The sequence below is a fragment of the Arvicola amphibius genome, chromosome 1 (assembly GCF_903992535.2).
Source record: "Arvicola amphibius chromosome 1, mArvAmp1.2, whole genome shotgun sequence".
NCBI classification, from domain to species: domain Eukaryota; kingdom Metazoa; phylum Chordata; class Mammalia; order Rodentia; family Cricetidae; genus Arvicola; species Arvicola amphibius.
In genome coordinates this window covers 63,897,621-63,921,758 of record NC_052047.1, presented here as the reverse complement: position 1 = coordinate 63,921,758, position 24,138 = coordinate 63,897,621, and the positions used below count along the sequence as shown (strand labels likewise).

At 48.6% G+C, this 24,138-nt stretch overlaps 1 protein-coding gene across 1 annotated transcript in view; it reads left to right on the top strand.

Moving 5' to 3' along the window:
• Afap1 (actin filament associated protein 1) overlaps positions 1 to 24,138 on the top strand; it is a 112,268-nt gene that overhangs the window by 49,032 nt on the left and 39,098 nt on the right. Inside the window, exons 5-8 of the mRNA XM_038332364.1 lie at positions 4,087 to 4,298; positions 6,967 to 7,146; positions 17,975 to 18,076; positions 18,649 to 18,730. Of these exons, the coding sequence (XP_038188292.1) occupies positions 4,087 to 4,298; positions 6,967 to 7,146; positions 17,975 to 18,076; positions 18,649 to 18,730 (576 nt within the window). The remainder of the gene's footprint in view (positions 1 to 4,086; positions 4,299 to 6,966; positions 7,147 to 17,974; positions 18,077 to 18,648; positions 18,731 to 24,138) is intronic.

Here is a 24,138-nt window from a genome sequence, read left to right as displayed (position 1 = left end):
TTGGGGGCTCAGGAAGGGAAAGCAGCCAGTGCAAGAGCAGCCTGGGTGCCGCCTGAGGACAAGTGCCTTTCCAGGTTCCCATCCAGCCCCAGCCCCCTGTCCCTGCACTGTGTACACCATGACCACTGGGTGCTCCTGGAAAGCGGAGGGTTGCTCTGGTCTGCAGGGTGGTCACTTTAGACTCCACCTGGAAGTTTACAGGCTGTAGTTTCTTCTTTATTTAAAAAAGTGCTTGGTGCAGAGTGTGGTGACCTACACCTTTAATCCCAGCATGCAGGAGGCAGAGGCAGGTGGATCTCTGTGAGTTCAAGGCCAGCCTGTTCTACAGTGAGTTCCAGGACAGCCAGGGAGGTTACAGAGAAACCTGTCTCAAAAAACAAAACAAAACAAAACAATAGCAACCAACCAACCAATTAATCAATAAATAAATAGAAAATTAAAAAATTGGCAGAATGTATTCAAGTGATTCTGAGCTTCCACTGTGATGATACTAGGTTTATTGGCAAACATGAAAGTGAAGTTTTTCCTGTCTTGGACTTCTTTTTTCTATGAGGGCATTTCCCAGCCTTGCCTTCCCCACCTCCCTGCCTTCTACACCTTGGATGCTACAAAGTGTTCTTTTGCCTGGAGGCCTGTGGAGTTTTGCCCTGAGAAGCTGTGTGTAGCCTGTGCTACAGGGAAGCCCTTCCTAGGTTGCTGTGACAAAGCACTTGTATTGCCAGTACCAGAAGAAAGCACAACAGCAGAGCTTGCAATCCCAGGGAAGCCGCAGTGACCAGAGTCATCCTGTGTCCCTTTGCGCAAGTGTCTCACCTCAGTGTTACCATTGACTTGTGGTGTGGCCTCAGCAGGGAGGCAAAGGGGCTGCACTTTTCCTGTAAAGTAAGGACTGGGAGGCCGGTGGCTGAGCCTGTGTCTGCTGCGATTCCATTAGGGAAGGAGTGTTATGAAGGCCTCACAGAGGTTCTTGAGGAAGCGAACCCACACATGCCATAGCAGGGGAACAGTCCTGGGGAAGTCTACTGGGCCAGTCTGGTGGGCTGGTCATCAGGAAGAGGAAGCCCTGCTCGCCTCCTCCCGTGCTGCCCCAGGTTGAGCTAATGAGCTCAGCGGGTTTTCACTCAGAGCTGACTTACCTACCCCCAGTACTCATTGTGAGTGAGCTCAGCGGGTTTTCACTCAGCGCTGACTTACCTACCCCCTAAAACTCATTGTCTGTTCTTCACATGTTTGCTGAGCTCTGGTGCTCTAGGAATTGAGGTGAACCCTGGGAACCCCATGCTCTCCAATACATGTGAGGATGATTCTTCTTGACTAGAAGCCTGGCCGTGTCTGCTGCTGGTCTTGATGGGCCCATGCAAGATTGTGTGACCTCTTGTTCCTCCACCTCCCCTTGACTCTGCTTCAAGCTGTGACACCCTATGTTCCTACACTCATCTCTAAAACTCCTTTCGTTGTTAAATACTTACTTATTGAAAAGAGTAAAAAAAAAAAAAAAAAGGTCAATGGAGGGCACTTGCCCTCAAATCTGATGACCTGAGTTTGATCCCCAGGACCCACATAGTGGAAAGAGAGAATGAACTCCCCAATTCAGACCTCTACATGTGTTCCATGGCATATGGGTCTCCACAATAATTAAGCAAAATAATTGCTTAAAACTTTTTAAGTGTCTATGTTCACCCAACACTCTGTCCTAAAGCAAACTGTCTTTGTGAGGCTCCTAGGGTGGGTTGCAGCACGGACTAACAGTCCTGCCCACCGCCACCTGCCCTGTGCTGCTCAAGGGCTTCCACACCTCTGCCAACACCACGTAGCCACACGCTCTGGAAACTCTGCTGTTTCCCAGGGTGCATTTGCTTCTGACGCTTTTCTCAGACTTCTGGATGACTACCAGGAGCTTCTCCAGGGACTGGGTGACAATCTTGTTCTTCCATGTCTGGTACATCTGACTCTTAGTTCCCTGTCTCTAACAGCATGGGCCTCTCTAGACAGCATTCTCTCCTCCATCATACTGGGGACAGAGACCGTGTTCTGTCTCTGCCCTGCCATACAGTGTCCACACAGTCATAGGCTTTGGGGCCATTGAACTGTATGTAAAACTGGGGGGGGGGGGGTTCAAGGCTTAATTCCTCAATTTTAATGAAAATGAAGATTGATATGTTCCTTTACATGGCTGCCATGTAAAGAGGGGGTGTTGGGCAGATGCAGACATTGGGAGCTTGTGTGTAGGAGGGGAGAGATGAGAGAGAAAGGGTGCTGGTCTGAGGGTAGCAGGGGGAGCCTGGCCTGTCTATCACTCTGTGCCTGGTGAGTACAAACTAAAACCCTCATTTCTGCATCCTTGGCACTTCTCAGACCATGTGGTCTCACATCCTCTTTATAGTCTCATCCTGTAGCATGAGGGGCGCCACTCTGTAGTTAGGAGGAGTGGGCTGTGTCCCACCGCCCAGCTAGCTTAACCCCGAAATAATTACACGGAAACTGTATTCATTTAAACACTGCCTGTCCCATTAGCTCTAGCCTCTTACTGGCTGACTCTCACATCTTGATTAACCCATTTCTATTAATGTGTATCGCCACTTGACTGTGGCTTACAAGCATGAGTCTAACCAGCATCTGTCTTGGGCAGGAGAAGCATGGCGTCTGCCATACTTCCCTTCTTCCCAGCATTCTGTTCTGTCTACTCCGCTCACCTAAGGACTGCCCTATCAAAAGGCCAAGGCAGTCTCTTTATTCAACCAATGAAAGCAACACACAAAGAGAAGAAGGACCTCCTACATCATCACCCCTACACTCTCAGGCCTCCTACCACTCCCCGGGTGATGTGTATGTGTATGTGTATGTGTATGTACACTTCTACTGTAACCTACCTCAGGCCTGAGTGTGCCACTGTCCCTCTGAAGGGTCTGCATGTGTGGTTGAACCTCTGACTGTGCACCTATCTGTCACATTCAACAAGGTGGTCTCACTTCCCCAGGCTCACAGCCTGACCTGGACGGCTGAACTGTGTGCACCATGAGGAGTCTGCTAGGCTGTGTGCGGTGTCACAAGGGCCTCATGTGGTTATGCTGGTGTTATGTCGGGTATTATGTTGGCCTGTTCAGGCTGCTGCCACAGATCACCCTCAGTCCCTGGAGGCTGGGATGCTGAAATTCTTAGTTTATCTTACAGGTGTCCTATCTCAGAGGTGTTGCCTTCTGGCTGTGTCCTCAGTCCTGTCTTGATAGTGTCTCTCTTTCTGTCTTTCTCTCTTCTCCCTTCCCTCTTTCCTTTGCCCTTCTCTCTCACCACTCCCATGCGATTAGGACTCCACATGTGTGGTCGTAGCCACATTGGTAATAGATTTCATCTTAAGCATAACCCCAAAGCCCATCTCCATATGCAGTCATGTTAGCCTGCAGACCTCAGCACACGAGTACCAGAGAATCACCCTTGAGCCCATGACGTGGGCTTTGATATCAAGGAGTGTTTGCCAGGGGAAGCTTTGAGCTTAATACTAGTACATGGGCACACATTATATCAGCAGACAGGGAGGAGATGGGGGCAGCTTGTGGTCTATGCAGAGAGCCCAAGGGAAGAGAGAGCAGGAGGTATGTGGAGAAACTGTAACCTGAGCTGATGTGTCCTTGTGTGAAGGGCATTCTGTCAGAAAGATGGGACAAATCCCACCCCAGCTCCAAGGTGACCAAGTGGGAAGTGGTGGACTCTTGTGGATCCTGAGTGTTCTGGGTCTGTGGGTAGCAGTGTCAGCAGGCAGATTTGGGGCATATTAATAAAGACCAGATAAAGAATTGAGACCCTATATGGACAAGGTTCCTGAGTGGCCACCCGAGGCAGAGTGTAGCTAATGTTGCCATTAGAGTGACATCATCCTGTCTATGTGAAAGAGTCTAGAGATTTTAAAAATAAATCTCCATGTTTAGTAATTGCATTTGGAGAATTTTTTTGAGTTTCCACTGTCCGGATCTTGGAGTTTTCATTCTCAGGGAGAAAGCTCGTCTCACTGGAGTTTATAGGGAATGGAAATGTTCACGTGAGGTGAGTTGTGAGGTCAGCCCCTCATCTCTGCCCTTTTCTCCTGCATAGATTATGACTCTGATGCTATGAGCAGTTCCTATGAGTCGTATGATGAAGAGGAGGAAGATGGAAAAGGGAAGAAAACCAGGCACCAGTGGCCTTCAGAGGAAGCCTCTATGGACCTGGTCAAAGACGCCAAGATCTGCGCCTTCCTGCTGCGCAAGAAACGCTTTGGCCAGTGGACCAAGCTGCTCTGCGTCATCAAGGACACCAAGCTGCTGGTGAGGAGCCCAGCGGGGCTGTGCCGTTGACAGTACATCCTGAAGTACAGGATGGCAGCTGGTGCAGGCAGCCACAGGGGAGGCAAGCACCGGAACCCTTTTGAGAGCCAGGGGCAGGGCCCAGCCTAGCCAAGCTGGCACCTCTGCAGGGAGGGCTCATGGTTGCCCCACACCCAAGCCCTTCCCATCCTGTTGGGCCTGTGGCTTGTGTCAGTGGAAACGAGCAGTGTTGAGACTTGCCAGAAGCTGCAAGATAGACTTTCTCATTTGTAGTGAGTCAGTGAATTCCTCCCCGCCAGGTCACAGCAGAGGCCTGGAGCCTGTGGAGGCGCCTAGGGGAAGGCAGAGGGAAAGGACATTCTTTTGGAAAGCCTGCAAAAGAAGTTTTTTCTTTTGTTTTGTTTTTGAGGCAAACAGGAAGGTGGAGTAAGTCCAGAAGCAGGGTGGGGAAGGCAGAAAACTCTGGCCACACGTGCTGTCCCCTAGGGATCCCCAAGAAGGAGCAGCCTTGGAGACTGCGTTCCTGCACCATCCCCCCCTTCCTTTAGAAACCATGACTGGTCACTAGGTCAGGGGCTTTACTGTACGGCTTTTGCCTTTTGTCTTCAAATTAATCTCAGGAAGCAATTGCTCAAAAGTGAGTCATTAAAGCAGAAAATCTGAGTTTCTGTTTCCGCACATTTAGTGGAACAGATAACACTGTAAGAGAGACCATGGTGAATTATGGGTGTCTTACATGCGTAGGCTCTGAGGACAGTGTATGTGCTTCATGTTTTTGCTCAGCTTTTTAAAACAAAGTGCATATTTTTTCCACATGTGTGGCCTGAATTTCTTCCAAACATAGGATATGCCAAAAATGATGCCATCGGGGATTCTAAAGCATGAAAATATTAACACAGCCCTTATTTATAATCTGATGCAAGAGCTGCAAGGCGGTGACATGCTATATAAAACATTTTTAAATGAATTCAGCTCTCATGTGAAAGAGAAGTTGCATTCCCGATGTAGGCGGCCTCAGGGCTGATGCAGGGTCAGCGTTTTGGGGCCCAGGTTCCTGGTCCCTGTCCCACACCCATTTGTTGTCTTCCTCCTCCCCTGCTTTTTTCTGCAATTTGACCTCCTCTGAAATCCTCTCTCTGCCCCATGATGGTAATAACTTCTACAGCTTAATTGTTGAGGAAATAAATAGAAAATGAGGGAGGACACCACACAAGATAAAATACAAGATGAAACTTGGCTTTTTATTTGATTTTGGTTTTGTTTTGACAGTCTTGCTATGTAGTTCAGGTCAACCCCAAACTCACTATGTAGCCCGGGCTAGCCTTGAGCTCTCAGTCCTCCCGCCTCCATGTCCTGAATGATGAGATAGATTATAGGCAAGCACTCCCACACTTGACTTGAAGTTGTTGTTGTTGTTGTTGGTGGTGGTGGTGGTGGTGTGTGTGTGTGTGTGTGTGTGTGTGTGTGTGTGTGTGTGTGTTATTTTCCTTCAGAAATAAACCATGACTCTACTATTCAGGTGAGAGAAAGCATTGTTTTTCTTCCTTGAGCATCCTGCCTGGCCTCCTGTGGCCATCCTGTCCCAAGAACCTCTGCTACCAACCTTATTGACTCCATCTCTAGGCCTTTATTTCCATGCCCAGACAATTTTGCACCCACCCAGGCAGTTGCCCAAGATTGAAGCACCCATTCCATAGCTGATGGATAGCTCTGGGAGAGCTGCCTCCATTGAGGGTACTCTGAGGCCAAGTCACCCTTCTTCCCCAGGGCCTGCCTGTATCTAGTGCTGAGAGAGTCAAGGTCAGCCTCTCAGGGCATACCCAGAATGGCCTTCCAGCTCCAGGGCCTGTGGGCTCCCCATGCATTTCACTTGAACTGAGTCTTGTCTGTTCACCCTTCCTCAGGCTTTTAGTGGCAGCCCTGGAAGAATCCTGTCTGGAGGCAACCTGGGCTTGCCTCTTCCAGCATCTCCAGACTGTTCTGGAGTAATAGGTGGTTGTGAGCCAACTGATGTTGGGAACCAAGCTTAGGTTCTCAACAAGGGCAGTGTGAGTTCTTCAGTGCTGAGCCATGGCTCCAGCTCTAAGCATCTTCATCATTGCAGTAGCTGCCCACAGTTGGTCTCTGCAGTAGCTGCCCACAGTTGGTCTCTGCAGTAGCTGCCCACAGTTGGTCTTTGCAGTAGCTGCCCACAGTTGGTCTCTGCAGTAGCTGCCCACAGTTGGTCTCTGCAGTAGCTGCCCACAGTTGGTCTTTGCAGTAGCTGCCCACAGTTGGTCTTTGCAGTAGCTGCCCACAGTTGGTCTTTGCAGTTGCAACAGACCTAATAGTCTTTTTGTATATCTCATATTCACATAAAAATAAGTGTGATTTTATGAAGATGCTTCAATATATAGAGCACGGGCTAGATCAGTATCTTCTCAGTAATAGCCTACATGCTTCATAGACCTCAGCTGAATGAACACACACCTGCGTGTGCCAGATGCAGAAGGAGTGGGTAGGCAGCGGATTGTCTATGTCACACCTGTCAGCTGGCTGCTGCGTCATCCTTCTGTCCCATTGCCTCCTGAACCCTGGCCAGCACTGCAGGTTTGGTTGTGCTGGTTTTCATCATTGTTTCTGGTAGTGTGTCCTCATGGCATTAATTGGTCTGTTGTGTTCCATGCAGTGCTATAAAAGTTCCAAGGACCAGCAGCCCCAGATGGAGCTGCCGCTGCAAGGTTGCAGCATCACCTACATCCCGAGAGACAGCAAGAAGAAGAAGCATGAGCTGAAAATCACCCAGCAAGGCACTGACCCACTGGTTCTCGCCGTCCAGAGCAAGGAGCAGGCTGAGCAGTGGCTGAAGGTACTGCCATGGCACCGAACCCCCTTTACTTCCAGGCCTCTTCCTGGGCTCTTGTTCATTTGATAGATAATTAGTCAAAAACTCAGATTCACCTGGAAGTTTTGCCTTTTTTTTTTTTTTAAAAATTAAGTTACATTTTAATTTTGTACAAACACACACAGGGGTGGGTGTGCACACATACACACATGCATACACACATGGCATGGCATGCATATGGAAAGCAGAGGACAACTTGTGGAAGCTGGTTCTCTGTTCCCCCCATGTGGGTCTCTAGGAGTGAACCTAAGTTCTCAGGCTTTGTAGTCAATGTCTTTACCTAATAAACCATCTTTGTGTTTGAAGTTTTGGTTGTGAGTCTCAGCCTTTAGCAACAGAGCTATTCCTTGTTTTGTTTTTTGATAGTGAACTCATTGGTAGAATCTCACTCTCCTGACTCCCAGCTGCTGGATGCTGTCCATCCCAGGAGGCTGTCCATCTGTCCTGCTGCTGTTGTTTTTAGTATTGCTTTGATTCATCTGCCATTCCCAGAAATGACATTTAAATGAGGGACCTTCTTATTTTGTACTCTCTGGCTTCTTTGTGTCCCTCATTCTCCTTTGGTCTGACTTATTTCTTGGTCCTGTCCAGTTTACTTTCCTTGTTTCTGATCTGTCTGGTTCCTCTGCTGCTGTGTTATAATTTTGGTCTCAGAACCTGTCGTATTCTGCTCAGACTGCCCTGCTGAAATGCCCCAGGTGGGGCGGCCTGAAACAGCAACAGTTTATTCCTGGGCTTTGGAGGCTCAAAAGTGTAAGTCAAGGTGGCTGTGGCTTTGGCCTCTGATGAGACCTTCTTTCTGTCCTCGTGTGGTGAAGAGAGAGGCCACCTTCAGCCTCTTTGGGCTGTACTGATGGCACTAACCCAGCCCATGAAGGCTCCACCCCACAGCTCCATGGCAGTTTAAATGCTGCACCTCCTACCATGGCTGTGTTGGAGCTTAGGGCATTGTCTATAGTTTTAAGCCCTGGGATTTCTATCTGTTTCTTTTCCAATTTGGAAAGGTCTCTTTTACAGTTTTAAATTTCTCTTAGAATGCTGGTCTGGTTTTTACTTCTGAAGGAGATGAACATGGTGGCTCTGACCCTGGCCTTGCAGGAACTTGGAACTTGTTCTCTTGTCTATTGTACCTGTTCTATGCCCATGCTGGTCATGGTATTTGGGAAGAAAATATCTTGAAATAATACTTACAGCAGCAATATTGGGAACCGCTCATATGCCCATAAACCACCCCTTTAAAGCAAATACAATTCCGTGATCCCTTTGAGTTTCCACGCTCTGTGGCCCTGGGCAGTGATTCTGTAACGGCAGCTGCTCCTCGTGCCATTAGGAAGAAGCTGGGCATGTCTGTCTTCCCAAGGTTTTAGTTCATCATGGCATGTGGTGAGAACAGGGATGGAAGGAGGTGACACGTGCTTGGACATATATGACCATGGTTCCTATGACATGCAATTTAAAGACCCCTTTCCCTCACTGCTGTGACAAATCCTGACAAATGCGACTTAAGGAAGGAGGGGCTTGCCTCGGCTCACAGCTGACATTGTTGTCCATCTTGGTGGTGAAGCAGAGATGGATGCTGGTGTTGGTTCACTTTTCCCTTTTTATTTGTCCAGAGGCCTCCAGCTTGTGGGATCGTACCACCCACATTTAGAGTGAGTCTTCTTTCTTCATTAATCCTCTCTGGAAACATCCCCAAACACATGCCCACAGTTGTGTCTCAGGTGACTCTAAAACCTGGCAATTGACAATGAAGATGAACACACAACCATATCTGGGGAACCACGAACCTCGATTCCCCATGGTTCCTAGGAGCACACAGATTCCAGACCCATGAAGATGCTTGGTTGGCTGCCCAGAGAATCACACAGAGGTGGCCTGTTTCACTCTTGTCAGCAGTGGCTGTGGCTTTCCTGAAATTTGTGACACCCAGGCGGTTGGGGAGAGTTTTTTTTTCTATGTTCCCCTCCTGCAAGCCTCAGGCTCAGGAATCTCTCCTGGGGGTTTGTGCAGGCCTCCAGACTGAGAGCTTCACCATGCTGCTGGAGCTTCAGAGCCTTCCGGATTTACAGAGGGTTCTCCATCTCATTGACTCATGCTGCCTCTCTCTCTCTCTCTCTCTCTCTCTCTCTCTCTCACACACACACACACACATACACACACAGAGAGAGAGAGAGAGAGAGAGAGAGAGAGAGAGAGAGAGAGAGAGAGAGAGAGAGAGAGAGAGAGAGAGAGAGAGAGAGAGAGAGAGAGAGAGAGAGAGAGCGATGCATGCGACATGTGCATATGAAAGCCAGAGGACAAGCTCAGATGACATTCCTCAGGTACCATCCATCTTGGTTTTCTGAGACAGGGCCTCCCACTTGAGTGGCCTAGAACTCACAGAGAAGGTTAGACTGGCTGATCAGCGAGCCTCGGGGAGCCATCTCACTGTTCCCCCAGCACTGCCGTGACAAACACACAAGGCTGCACCCAGCTTCTTTATCTGGGTCCTCAGACTTATTGTCCCAGACACTCATGGTCTCCGAATCTCCTGCCACTATTGGTGGTTTGATTTGACAATGGAGAGGTTGGGTCTCAGGCCACATGCTGTCCTGTTCTGCAGGGATCCATCCAGGCACCAAGGTTGGGGGCTCTGGTTTGACCGAGTGACCGACATCTCGCCCTTGTCTTTCTTTCCTTTTCCCGTGGTCTTAGCCTGTCTATTCACTGAGGGAGAAAGTGTAGTTGTGGAATGAGAAGCTTCTGTTGACTGTTTCTTTCTCTGAGTTTCTTTCTTGGCTACCATGGCTGGTACTCACTCTTCCCTATGGAAAGCTTGGTAGGACCATCCTGAACTGTGGACGGTCCTTGCTCACCTTGCAGCCTTAGACACTCAGCACCCTGAGCTCCCTTCTGACTGCCGCACATGAAGTCACGCTGAGTCCTTGAGCAGCTGGCAAACAGACAAGTGAAACAGCGTGCTTCCAAGATGCTGACGGAGCGAGATAACCTTGACTCCTCCTTCCCTGCGTGTGAGCTGCTTCCAAGCCGAGGCACTTAACTAATTATAGCATGACAGCTCTACTCGTGAATGGTAGCTAATTGCAGGAATTTTAATTTTTGTGTATTTCTTACATGCGAAGTAAATAATACAAGGCAGATAATCGTTTTTGGAAAAGTTTGAATTGATTACTCTACAACATTTGTGCTACTATTTCTGCAGTACCAGAGCCTAAGAAAGAAGTCCTCGAAATGGAAGTCAAAATGACTGTGGAGCACTCAGCTCTAATGGGGTGTCTGGATCACCCCCTCAAATTTGGGGAACATTTTGGAAGAGGGGGTGGAAAGTGGAAGATCTAGAGGGAAGTGGGGGGGCTTACAAGGCCCTGCTTGTCCGTGAGGATTTCTAGGTGAGGTCTGCCAGTGGGGAGAGTGTGATGCCCTGCTGGTTTTCTGAGGCTCTCTAAGCAGTTGATCGCTACCTGGGGCAGAAGGGATGCTTCCTCCAGTGGTACCACTGATACCACGGATACCATGCCAGTACCAGTGTAAGTTACTGCCCATCTTTCTGTGGCTAACCCTGATTATGTTCATTAGGACACAGGAAAAAACCAAGATATGGAAGGAGAGGGGCTAGTTAGGAAGAGAAGGGATGTCAGGTAGGGAAAGAGAGGGCAACAGGTGACTATGGTAAAAATCTTTTACATATAAATAGCAATATATGCCAATAAAACAATGAAAGTCAAGTAACAAAGGGGTTTCCGTCATAGGATTTTAATTGTCCCAGCCTAACAGATCCTAAGATAGTCTAGTTTCTTCCAGATCCAACATTAGATCAGCTCCTTATCAGAACCATTATTATTATTGTTATTATTATTATTATTATTATGTGTGTCTGTGTGTGTGTGTGTATGTATGTGTGCGCACGCATTGTGGTGTGCATGCTGAAGGTCAGAGGACTACAGTAATCTCTCTTCCACTGTGGGATCCTGGGATTGAATCTGGCTGTCAGGTTTGTGCTCTAGGTGCCTTTACCTCTCTGCTGACCCACAGGTGATGGAGGTTTTAAAAACAAGATTCTGAATAATTCAGATTTGTTGGGAGCCTAAAGATCTTTAGTTTTTTTTCTTTTTGTATCTTTCAAAGGCCCCAAATGTTGCCCTGTGCTGATAGGATTGAGACATCCTTCCCCTGCTTAACTCTCTCTTCTCAGGGAACTTCTGTGCTTCTGTTTTGTGCCTAGAACCATGAACTCCTGGTTCTCCTGCCTGAGAAGGGAACAAAGGGAAACAGAGTGGCATATACACCTGGCCTCTTCATTCATTCTTAGATATGAGTCTCCATCTTGTGTCATTTCCCTTTGCGCCAAAGAAGTTGGTGTTTTGTTTTAATGTGGGAAGTGCTGGAAGGATGACTTCGTGGTTAAAACACATACTGCTCTTGCAAAAGACCCAAGTTCAGTTTGAAGTACCTCTACCAGGTGACTCACAGCTTCCTGAAACTCCAGCTCCAGGGGGATATGATACATCTGGCCTCCACGGCCACCTGCACTCATGTGCGTATAAACACACATAGGCGCACACAAAGGAATTTTTTAATTAAATCAAAAATGTTTGAAAGCTCATTTCCTACAGTGCAGGCCTTCTGAACATGGATTTCCAGGTAGTGTGAAAGCCACTATCTTGTTCTTCTTCCCGAGAAACCAACCCTGTCCACAGCCATTGTTCCCATGTTTGATGTCACTGCCTCTGGGGCTTCTAAAGTTGCTTTGTTCTTGGACTTCCAGCAGGTGACCCTCCCTGCGGTATTGTGCAGAGGGTCAGCCTTCCTGAGCTTTGAAGCAGCTGGGTCATTGTCTTATCCACGGATGTCTGCCCTGTCTCCCCTCCTTTGGCAGCTCCATTATATGCATTCTCTCATTGGGTTCTCCCATAGATTTGGGGTGCCCTGTGCTGCAGCAGCTCCTCACCCCCGTGGTCCTTTGGCTGTGTGTTCCTCATGGTCCGTCCACACTGTCTTGGAAGCTTCTGGCCCACTGTGCCCTCATGCACGCTTCAACGTGGATCCTAGCTTCCATTCCAGCACTTTGCCATCTTTCCCTATATATCGCGTCTGTCTGAAGTCCCATCTGTATGTGTGCCACCCTCCACTTCATGGGCTGCTTCAGCATTTCTGTCGTAGCTGTTTTAGTGTCTGCTCCTTCCGGCACTGGGGCCATCTCTGGGATTGCTTCTGAAGAGGAGTCTGTATAGGCTTTGGAGTGAGTAGAAGGACACCACAGAGACTGCCCTCTGCCATTTCCCCAGAGTCGTAGGGAGTCCTGTGAGTCTCTTGGGCACAGTAGAGTTGGGGCTACGTTGTTTTGCTTTGTGTCACTCTTGCTTTAAGAATGAGTGCTGGGTGTTCACAGGGGCATGGCTGGGGACTAGAGAACTGGCAAGGGGACTCAGGTCTCTCAGGTGCTGTGGACAAGTGGCCAGCTTTCTGGAGCAGCCTGTGGATCTCTTTAGGTCTAGTCTGACAGACCTAAAGCCTGTCTGCTTCAAACTCAGCCTCCGCTTGTGACTTTGGAAGCTGGAACCATCCTGGTGAACGCTCGCTGTGCATCTGGAGTTCCTTGGCAAAGCAGGCACCTTGCACTGAGTGAAGTTGCTTTGTTAGCATGTGCTTCCTCCCTGCCGGCCTTTTGGACCCTCCTTACCCCCTCAGGGAAGATGGGAAGGGTGAGAACTGGCTCCTGCAGGCCCTGGGCAGTTGAGTGTGGTTGGGTTTACCTTGCTGTCCTCCTTCCCTATCTACTGCCAACCAGGAGGGCAGCTGTGTAGAGCCTCTTTTCTCCAAGACCCCTTCATCTTTAGGGTTTCCTTCACTGTACCTTCTTGGTATCCCTATGCTCAGATGGCTTTGAAAAGTGCTATGACTGTGCTTTTGGTTTTGGGTTTTTTTGGTTTCTCTAGCTTGTTCTGTGTTGTCAGGGTGAGGATGGTGGTTTTATGTGCTGTTCTGTGTGTGAAGTTGAAATGCCGTGTGCCCTCTTCATTGTCTCTGTTCTTTCGGTTATGTAATAAATAAACCTTTTGATCAGCTCATTTTTCTACAATAAGGCTTATTTTCCACTTTATTTGTTTATTATTTTATTTTTTTTAATTCTTTTGTTTGTTTTTTTAAGATATGTCTTGGCAAGTAACCCAGACTGGCCCAGTACTACCTTCACTGTCCCAAGACATTGTAAAGGCCCCAGGAGCACACCTTAGGGTCCCAGGCTCCTACCTGGGCATTGAGTCCATGCCTCACATGTTCTAAGGACATTCTCCCACTGAGTGACCCCACTGTCACTGTGAGTCCCTATGGAAACGCCTTTCCACTCTCTACTAGGAGTTGTTTTATAACCAAAGACAAGTATCTCATCACCCAAAACTACTGTTACCAAAGCTTGTTCTGAGACATTTAGAAATAGGTTTAATATAACAATCGGAAAGTCCTTGCTTTTACAAAGTCCGATAAACACAGGGCAGTATTTGACCAGCACAGGATATTGCTCACTCTTCTGCAGAAAGCATCACCAGATCCGTGTGTCCTATCTGCCTGTTACATCCATCATCTACAGTGCTTGCCAGAAGCCTGAGTGTGTGTGTGTGTGTGTGTGTGTGTGTGTGTGTGCCTATCCGATACGTAAATGTACATGCATGTAGAGAAGTGCAGACAGGAGCCTCTGTGCAGAGGTCAAACACAAGACAAGAGCCAGCATTCCCAGAAGCAGCATGATCAGGTTTCCATAAAAATGTGCAGAGGTTGTGTTTCTGGGGTGGAGGGCTTGAGTTAAAAGCAAACAAAATTACCACAGAGTATTTTGTTGTGTGGAGGAGCTGTGATTTTCCAATTCGTATCCCGTTCTCTTAAGTACACGGTGAACTTCTCATACTGCCTTTTGCATAGACAGATGCCACGAAGTCTCTACATACCCTGAGTGGCAGAGTGTCATTTATCATTTGGAGGGGACCCCACAGGTGCCTTTCAAAGATGCTGAGGACAGTGAATGAAGCAGCTTGACTTCTCTCACTGGTGGGGACCCTGTGGGAACAAGAGCCACCGTGCTCACCTTCTCTCGGGTGCTTTCTCTGTGGTCTGGACAGGTTGGTCAGGAGCTAGGGGAAGACAGAGTCTCACAGTGCCAAGGCACCTTCTGTGCTCTTGGCCTGCCCCAGGTGGATGTCACGTGCCCATCCCAGCACTGTGCATCACGTGGCTCTGCTCCACAAGGGACCTGAGCTCTAGCTGGGAGAGAAAGGAGTCACGGGCACTCGGAGTGTTTCGAGTATGTGAGGTGGACTCACGGGAGCTTGGGAAGACGTTGTCGTGAACCAGCGTTGAGAGCCAGGTGTCATCGTCTTCCTTAGGAGGGCTCGGCCTGTCGGGAAGAATGAGGTTGAAGTGTGCATACGCCAGCTGGTTTTTTTCCCTGTGCTTTTACATTTTGACACTGGGGCAAAGGGCTAGTGGGCTTTACCACACGGCTTTCACTTTAGTGACAGTCTCTATTCTGTCCTTGTTTTTCTTTGGTTTAGTTAAAAAATATAGAAAAATCTCGTCTAGTTTTTCCTTATTGCATATTTTCCCTTTTAATAAGACCTTCAAAGTTTTTTGCTGTTAGGCATGGTGGCACATACCCAATTTAGGAGGTGGAGGCAGGCAGATCTCTGTGAGTTCAAGGCCAGCCTGGCCTGCATAGTGAGTTCCAGGACAGCTAGCGTTACAGGGGAGTGTTTCAGTCCATTTTCTGCTACTGTGGCAAAATGTCTGAGGGAAACACTTTGAAGGAGTGCAAGGGTTTTCGTTTTGTGTTTTGACTCAGTGTTCCAGTCCATTGTTAGTTGGCTCCGTTGCATTCGGGCTTATGGCAGGAGCCCATGGTAGAGGAAGCTGCTTACTTTGGGACAGTTAGGAAGAGAGTAGTGGGTGGAAGTGAGGGGCACACATGCGCACACAGATGGGCAGACGCATATGCAAACACAGCATTTTCCTCCACTAGGACTGGTAGGAATAGGTGAAACATGTTACCACATGCTTCTCCTGTGGGCAGAGAAAACAAAGAGAGAGGAAGACAATAGGGCTTTGCCAGACCATGCCTTTGCAGCCTCTGGAGTGCAAGCTTTGGTGAGAATGAAGAAGTCATCAATTTCAGGGTTGTTTGTATAATTCCAGCCAATTTCCTTAGTTAAAGCTACAATTACAAGCTGAGGTTACTGGAGTCACTGCCACCTCTGCAGCCTTGCTGTCACCCCGCAGCCTGTCACTCTGCAGCCTGTCACCCCTCAGCCTCGCTGTCACCCGCAGCCTCGCTGTCACCTGCAGCCTCACTGTCACCTGCAGCCTCGCTGTCACCTGCAGCCTCGCTGTCACCCCTCAGCCTCACTGTCACCTGCAGCCTCGCTGTCACCCTGCAGCCTCACTGTCACCTGCAGCCTCACTGTCACCTGCAGCCTCGCTGTCACCTGCAGCCTCGCTGTCACCCCTCAGCCTCACTGTCACCCCTCAGCCTCGCTGTCACCCGCAGCCTCGCTGTCACCCCTCAGCCTCGCTGTCACCTGCAGCCTCGCTGTCACCCTGTGGCCTCTCTGTCACCCGCAGCCTCACTGTCACCCCGCGGCCTCGCTGCCACCTGTGCTGTCACTGCACTTCCCTCATCTCAGTTCCTTCACGGTGCTCACCCATGTTCCCTGTACCGGTTTTTCTTTTTCTCCTGTGTAATGCTCCTTCCTTCCTACAAGAACTCACACACACTGTGTTTTGGGCATTGTCTGCGGGACTTAGTCTGTAGTGTCTTCGTTTGTGATAAAAGCAGCTAGGGCAGGAAGGACTTATTTTAGCTTCCAGGTTCATCATTGCTCACAAGTAGATGCCCACATCACACCCACAGCAGTGTAAAGGAATGGCTGCTGCTCACTGTGTTCAGGCCCCTTTCTATACTTACAAAGTCCAGGACCCAAATTTAGGGAATAGTGCCACCCACAATGGGTGGATCACCCCATTTCAATGAATGGAATGGGAACAATCTGCCTAGACAGGCTCACCTGATCTAGACAATCCCTCCGTGAGATTCCATTCCCAGCAGCTCTACCGTGTGTCAAACTGACAGTTTAAAGTAGCATCTCAGGGGTTTAGTCCATAACAAGATACTTGCAATTCATAAACAGGAATTTATCTGTCATAGTTGTAGGGGTGGGAAGCCCATGATCCAGGTGCTGGGAAACTGGGGAACCAGAGAGGGTGTGTACTCTGCTTCATAGATGGTTCTTAGTTGCTGTGTCCTATTGTGAAGGCTTGGACTCTCTTCTCTGAGGTCTAAGGCCTTCACAGCTCCACAGTCCTGACCCTGCTGCTTTCTAAAACCTTCCCCATTCCAGGCTGCTGCTGTGGGGTTTAATCTTCAACATGAGTTTGGAAGAATGGAAGCATCTAGAATATTAATGCTCCTTAGAGGAGGCTGTTCAGGCTCAGAACAGTTCACTATTGTGCCAAGGTGAAAGCCAGGCAGCCGAGCAGTTCACCCCGACTCTGGCGCCCTTTGACCTCGCATAGTGGTCCTTCCATCTCCCCTTTCACTGATCAAGTTCAGCCTCCTCCCCCGGGCCCGAAGGGGGCATGCCCTGGACCCCTGCATCCACCATCCATTCTCTACCACTGTCTTCTCTTCCCAGCACTCTGGGGGCTCCTTAAACACCTGTCACCTCCTGCAGGGCCTCTGCACCTCTGTTCCTTCTGCCAAGGAGCTTTCCTGTCAGCTCACATGGCCAAAGCCTTGTGATACTTAGCTTACAGTGTAGTAACGAGGAGCAGCGGGCTGCTTCCCGCCGCCCGACGAGCTTTACTCCAAATAATAACACAGAAACTGTATTCATTTAAACACTGCCTGGCACATTAGTTCTAACCCCGTATTGGCTAGCTCTTACATATTTATTCAACCCATTTCTAATAATCTGTATCGCCACTTGACTGTGGCTTACCAGGGTGAGTCTAACTGGCATCGGTCTCGGAGAGGAGAGCCATGGCGTCTGCCTCACTGTCTTCTTCCTCCCAGAATTCTGTTCTGTCTACTCCACCCACCTAAAGGCTGGCCTGTCAAAAGGCCAAGGCAGCTTCTTTATTTAACCAATGAAAGTAACACATAGAAGACACTCCTACATCACTACAGTCTGTGTGTCATCCTGGGATGGTCCCCAAAGCCTCTTGCTCTAAGGTAGCCAATACCTTCTCATGAAAGGATCATGCTTTGTTCTTGTAGTTCTTTAGTTTGTTGGATATCCTCTTCTTTTTTAAAATTGTTTTTTATTTTTAATTATGTGTATATGTATGTGAGTGTAGGCACTGGAGAAGGTCAGAAGGTGTTGAATCCCCTGCAGCTGGAATTACAAGTAGTTGTGAGTTGCCTGGCAGGTGCAAGGACCCAAACCCAGGTCCTCTTCAGGAGCAGTACATATTCTTAAATGCTGAGGACCTTTCCTCACCTTTTGATGACCCTCATTGCTTATGACGACTTCTCAGTGCTGTGGGAGGGGCCTTCCATAGAGAACCTGGAGTATATTTTCCCACCATTTCCCAGTTAGTGTTGTGCCAGGACTGGACAGGTGATTTAGGGAGCAAATGGGTAAATCAATGGACAAATTCCAGTTCACGTGAGTTTAAACACCAGGTGCTGTTGAACCCCCGAGTTCCCCTGCCACACTGTAGGCCTCTGCCTGCCCACACAGGACTCAACCCATCACTTGGGTCCCCTCGCCTCTGGGCAGGCTCATACTGTGTCTCACTCCCACAGGTGATCAAAGAGGCCTACAGTGGCTGCAGCGGCCCTGTGGATCCAGAGTGCTCTCCACCACCCAGCACCAGTGCCCCTGTGAACAAGGCTGAACTGGAGAAGGTGAGAGATGTCAGCTTTCAGGAAGCTTTTGGTTTCGTTAGTGGTTTTAATTTTCTGTGCAGATGAATTGTATGTATTTATGAGGAATTGGTGGGACATCTCAATACATGTATGCGGTGTATTGGTTAGCCAGGAAATCCCTTGTGTCTGCCCCCTTAGATCTCAGTCCTTTCATTCATAATTGCTAGTTTAAATAGCATTCTACGAGAAGTGCGGCACGTTAGTGGGCATGTATGCAATTCTGCCCCTGTCCATTTTCAGTGCCTGTTATGGATTGAGCTCCAAAAGGAGTCATCTCACAGACTCTGTGGCTTGTTGTATTACCAACGAAGGATGAAGATGTGGACTTAAAGGAGTGAATGATCTGGTTCATCCATTGCTCTTAAATGAGGTCCAGATGCAGTGTGCCCAATTGTAGCACTCAGTAGGTCTGTTTCGGTGTGCTGTCTACAGAGTGTTGAGAATTTGGTCCATGTGTCCTTTAACGTTTGAGGTAATGTTTCACTTTCCACCACACCTCACCAGGTCTGCATGACCACGGTGGGAATAACGTGATGCTTGTGTCCTTATAGAAATTGTCGTCAGAGAGGCCCAGCTCCGATGGAGAAGGTGTCGTGGAAAATGGGGTCACCACATGCAATGGAAAAGAGCAAGGTGAGATTCTAACACGTGTGCCAAGAATATCTGAGCTCCAAAGGGGTGACTGTGTGGGAAGCTGTTGTGCTTCAGCCACACAGGCATCACACCCTCTGTTCCCAAGAACACAAGGGAGGCCTTTTGATTTGCAACAGCCCAGAGCCTTTCTCTCTCATCCTACCTGCATCTAAATTATTGTCAAGCCATGGGAAATACATATACCACAGAATTTATAATTTTCCAACATTTTCTGTGGATGTTAAACATACACAGAGTGCTGTGTAGCTATCACCTGTGTCCATCTCTGGAACTTTCTGTCTTCACAAGTAAAAACATTGTTTGCATTAAACCCAAGTCCCTCATCTCTTCCCCAGTCCCAGCAATCACCATTCAACTTTCCATCTCTGTGGATTCCACACACTGGGGGTCTCATGCGAGTAGAATCCTGTGGTACCTACCCTTTTACAACTGCCTTATTTCACCCAGATGATGTCTTCAAGGTTTGTCCGTATTGCATTGTAGTGAGAGCCTTCCTTTCCTTTTCAAGGCTGAATAATATTCCATTATGTGGACTGCATCTTGCTGTCCACCGGTGGTACTTGTGTTGCTTCTGACCCTCAGCTACTGAGAACAGAACTGTGGTGAACATGGATGTGCAGGGGGTAAAGTCTCTTGTTTTTAATGGACTTTTTAGCAATATAGATGACTTTCAGTAAAGCACACCAGCTTTGACTTAACCATTCTTGGGATTGCTACAGCAAGTACCACAATCAAGAGAGCAGTGTGCCCAATTGTAGCACTCAGTAGATCTGTTTTGGTGTGCTGTCACCCCGGTGTTCATTTGCACTCTCTGTCGCCTCTGCCCCCTCCCACCCCGGTAGCTGCTGCCGTTTCCTGCTTTCACTTGGGGTCAGGGTGTATCTTGGGGGGTCTCTTTCCCATATCTCAGTGTGAGGGCTGCCGCACAGCATTCCCCATGGAGGTGAACGCTGCTAAGAACATACAGTGACTTGCGGGACATTCTGACTCCCAGGTGGAATATACGGGACTGTGGGTGGAGTGCAAATTCTAATTGGACTTAATAATAAAAATCTGGAGTCAGATTTTGGGGTAAAAGCTAAAAGATCAGAGAAGCAGAGCAGTCAACCACTAGTTCTTACCTCTACAGAATCCTCAGATCAAATGGGGTGTCCTGTCTCTACAAGTTCTCAGACTGAATGCTCTGAGTTCCTGTGCCCTCCCACCTTATAGTCCTCTTTCCACTCAGCCATATTGCTCCTGTCTCTGCCTCCCTGATACTGAGATTAAAGACGTGATGCCATGTGCTGGGATCAAAGGTATGAGCTCTGTTTCTCTTTTAGACTGATTCAAGCCCAGGGTGGTCTTGAACTCACAGAGATATGTCTGTTTCCACAGTGCTGGGATTAAAAGTGTGTGCCACCACTGCCCGGCCTCTGTGGCTAACTAGTGTGACTAGCTCCACATTCTGATCTTCAGGCAAGCTTTATTTGTTAAAGCACGAACAAAATATCAGCACAGTAGGAACGTTCTGACTTTCAGGTAGAACATATGGGGACAGTGGGACTGTGAAGACATTCTGACTCCAAGGTAGAGTCTTGTGTGGACATGTCTCCCAAGAACGTATCCAGAAGTGGGGCTGCGAGGCTCCACATTCTCCTGGGATTGCTGTTCCCGTCTGGCCTGCAGTCTTTTTCTGGTACGGCAGATGGTGGTATGCAGCTGTGGCCTCCCCAGCGGTGAGCAGCATAATGTTCTCGTGCATCTCTCTGGTTTGGTGTCGCCTCGGACCCTTTACCCATATTCCTATGGGGTTGTCTGCTCTTGAGCTTTTGGAGGCTCTGCACAAGCTCTGTGAGTCATTTATGAAATATCCGTTTCCTAAAGGTTGTCCCCCATCTGTGTGGCTGGACATTTTGTTCCTGAGTATGTGCTGAAGCGAGGGCTGCGACTTGAGGGTCTGATGGGGGATCCAGACCTCCGTGGACCTGAGACCTTGCTCGGGGTGCCTGGGCTCTCCTCAGTGTGGCTCCTCGAGGAGGGCTTCTACCTGGGAATGAATCGTGTGTCGCAGCTCTGAGAACTCTGAAGCCCAGACAGTGTGACAGTTCACTCCGGAAGGTCACACTGTCTGTTTCTTCATTGTGGTTTTCCAATGCAGTCTGGTCCGGATGTAATTTTAGTCTTGTCCTCTAAGAGCTAGTACCAGTTATGTTATATGTAATGAAGACCTCATTGTGGGAAGCTATCTTTAACTTCTGCCCAGAGGTAGGATACTCTGCGGCCCCTGCTTTGCTGTTTGGCTCATTTCTTTCTTTTTGGCTCTAATTTTTGTTCTTTTGGTTGGGAGATAGTCTCTTTGTCTCTTTGTCCAGGCTAATCTCAGCCTCATGGACTCAAGCAGTCTTCCAGCCTCAGCCTCCCAAGCTGGGCCGTCAGAGGTGCCACACACCAGGATCCTGTTTCACTGCTGAGGTGCAGCAGCTCAGCCGATAAGTCAGTTTTCTTGCTTCATGTCCCCCAGTCCCCATGAACCTGTGTGACTAGGGTCTATGGAGTAATGTGTCTGTTGGATGTTCGTATAGGTTTTGTATCAGTCCCTAGGAATCTCCTGTTCACTCTTTTTTTTTTATTTATTAAAAATTTCCACCTCCTCCTTTCCTCCCGTTTACCTCCCCCTCCCTCACTCCCACTCCCCCTCCCCCTCCCTCTCCAGTCCTAAGAGAAGTCAGGGTGCCCTGCCCTGTGGGAAGTCCAAGGCCCTCCCCACTCCATCCAGGTCTAGGAAGATGTGCATCCAAACAGACTAGGCTCCCAAAAAGCCAGTACATGCAGTAGAATCAAAACCCAGTGCCATTATCATTGGCTTCTCGGTCAGCCCTCATTGTCAGCCACACTCAGAGAGTGTGATCACATGCTCGTTCAGTCCCAGTCCATGTGGTCTTGGTGAGTTCCCATTAGATCAGTCCCACCGTCTCCATGGGTGGACGTACCCCTAGCAGTCCTGACTTCCTTTCTCATGTTCTCCCTCCTGCTCTTCATCTGGACCTTGAGAGCTCAGTCCAGTGCTCCAGTGTTCACTCTTTAAAAAGAAAATGATTTTTATTTGTGTGAGAGAATATGCACATGTGCATGCAGGTGTCCATGGAGGCCGGAAGATGGCTTTGGATCTCTGGAGTTAGAGGTGAGGCACCTGACGTCAGTGCTAGGATCCAAACTCAGATCCTCTGTGAGAGGAGTACACACTCTTAACTGCCACACAGTCTCTCCAGCCCCTCTTGTCCTCAGTGTTCTGTGTTTGGGAATTGGCAGGTGACTTGGCTCAAACATTTTCCTCTCATTTGACCCTATGCTTTGCATATTATAGTTGCTCGTCAGAGATCACAAAGGACCTTCATGGTCTAGATGCATTCTAAGCCCCCCTTACCCTTGTTCTTGACCCTACTGTTCTCTACTTTGCATTGGGAAAATGTGAGTCGAGCTTTCTTTAGCTTGTCCCCTTTGTGATGGATTGTGTGGTCACAGAAAGGAAACCTGAGCTGCTCCATGCTGTCTACACACTGTGGTCTCACCAGAGAAGGCAGCAATCAAAGCAATAACTCTGCTCTGAGATGCTCATCTCAGAATCTGAAATGTTCATCAGTTCCAGATGAACACTGAGGAGTCAGTGACTATCCTATAGCAGATGTGGGGGAAATGATCAAAGTCCTAGACTGGGCTGCCCGCACCCAGCGCTGTATCCTTCGAGACACAGTCCTCAACAGGGTGTCTGTGGGTGGACCTGTTGAACCAGGGGCCTGATGATGTCACCTCTCCCTCCCCTACTTCCCCTAGACTAGACAGAAAATAATTTCATTTCCATCTCTGTAGGAGAAAGTGGGCTGCCTAGATTTGTGGCATTTACACACTGAGTGATTAATGTTCTCTTTCTGTCTGTCACTGGGTCTTGGCCATCTATGCTCTTTGAGCCCTTCCACTGTTCTGCCATGTAACCTCACTGCGTTGAGGGTATTCTATTGACTTTTGAATGTGGTAATATGTTAAACACTGCCCCTTGCCCTACTGAATAGACACAAAGTGTCCATGGTGGCTTTTCTGTCATGTCTCTAAAAGGGACCTTTTTTCCAAGGATGACCTAGGATGTGATTATTCTCTGCCTTAGGGGTTGGAGTCCAGCAAGCACTTTGCTGGCAGGAGCTGGTCTCAGTTATGTTAAGTCTCTGAATCCTGTTCTCTCTAAGTCCTGTTGCCTGAGTAGGAGGGTTACCTCAGGGTAGAGCCCTGAGAAGAGTGTCTCTGGTCTCCTCACTTCCCCCTTGCCTGGGAGTAGGACACAGTGAAGCTCATCTACAGGTTCCTGCAAGCCACTGATGGAGCCAAACCCTGTCACTTCCACTCCCTGTGGCTTGGGTGGCTCGAAGTAGAAATGACCCAGATCTCTGCCCTGGGTTGCTGTCTGGTAGAGTAGGAAGTGCTGGCTCTTCCCACCAAGGCATTGGATAGGTTCTCAGTACTCTGTAAGTAAATGTGTGCCTAAGAGCATGGAAATGGGGGTGCATGGACAATCCCCACTTCGCCTAAGATCTCAGGAGACCTTAATCTGGCTTAAAATGTCTGTTTGTAAGAATACATACTGCAGGCTAGGGTTTTGCAGTGGCTCAAGATCAAGGCCAGAGTCAGGGTAGGTCCATGGGGGCCTCTCTTCCTGGCTCATGTTTTATGGTGTTCTGTGATTTCTATGAAAGGGCACTACTCTAGGGATCAATCATTCATACCATGTGGTCTCATCTAACCTTCTTTCTCAGGACTCCCATCTCCAAATACTCTTGTGTAAAATGAGCGGCGGGGCTGCGTCCCGCCACGCGGCTAGCTTTACCCAAAATAATTACACGGGAACTGTATTCTTTTAAACACTGCTGGCCCATTAGTTTCAGCCTCTTATTGGTTAATTCTCACATCTTCCTTTAACCCATATTTAGTAATCCTTGTAGCACCACGAGGAGTGGCTTACCAGGAGAGATCTTAACCTGCGTCCATCTCAGAGAGGAGAAGCATGGCGACTGCTTCAGGCGACTGCCTGAAGCGTCTGCCTTACTCTTTTCCCAGAATTCTGTTCTGTTTACTCCGCCTACCTAATTTTCTGTTCTATTGGGCCAAGCAGTTTCTTTATTAATTAACCAATGAAAATAACACATAGACACTCCTCCATCACTCTTGGGGTCAGAATTATGGGGACATTCATGGCTTCATCCTTAGAGACAGTATAGCAGCTTTTTCCTTAGACACTGCTACTTGCTTTTACACCAGAGAAGAGACAGGGATTCACCCACTGATCTTAGGGGAGGTAGGCAGTGAAGGTAGAAATGAGGACTGTTTCCTCCTCTGCACCAGAGGGATGGGGAGGGGAT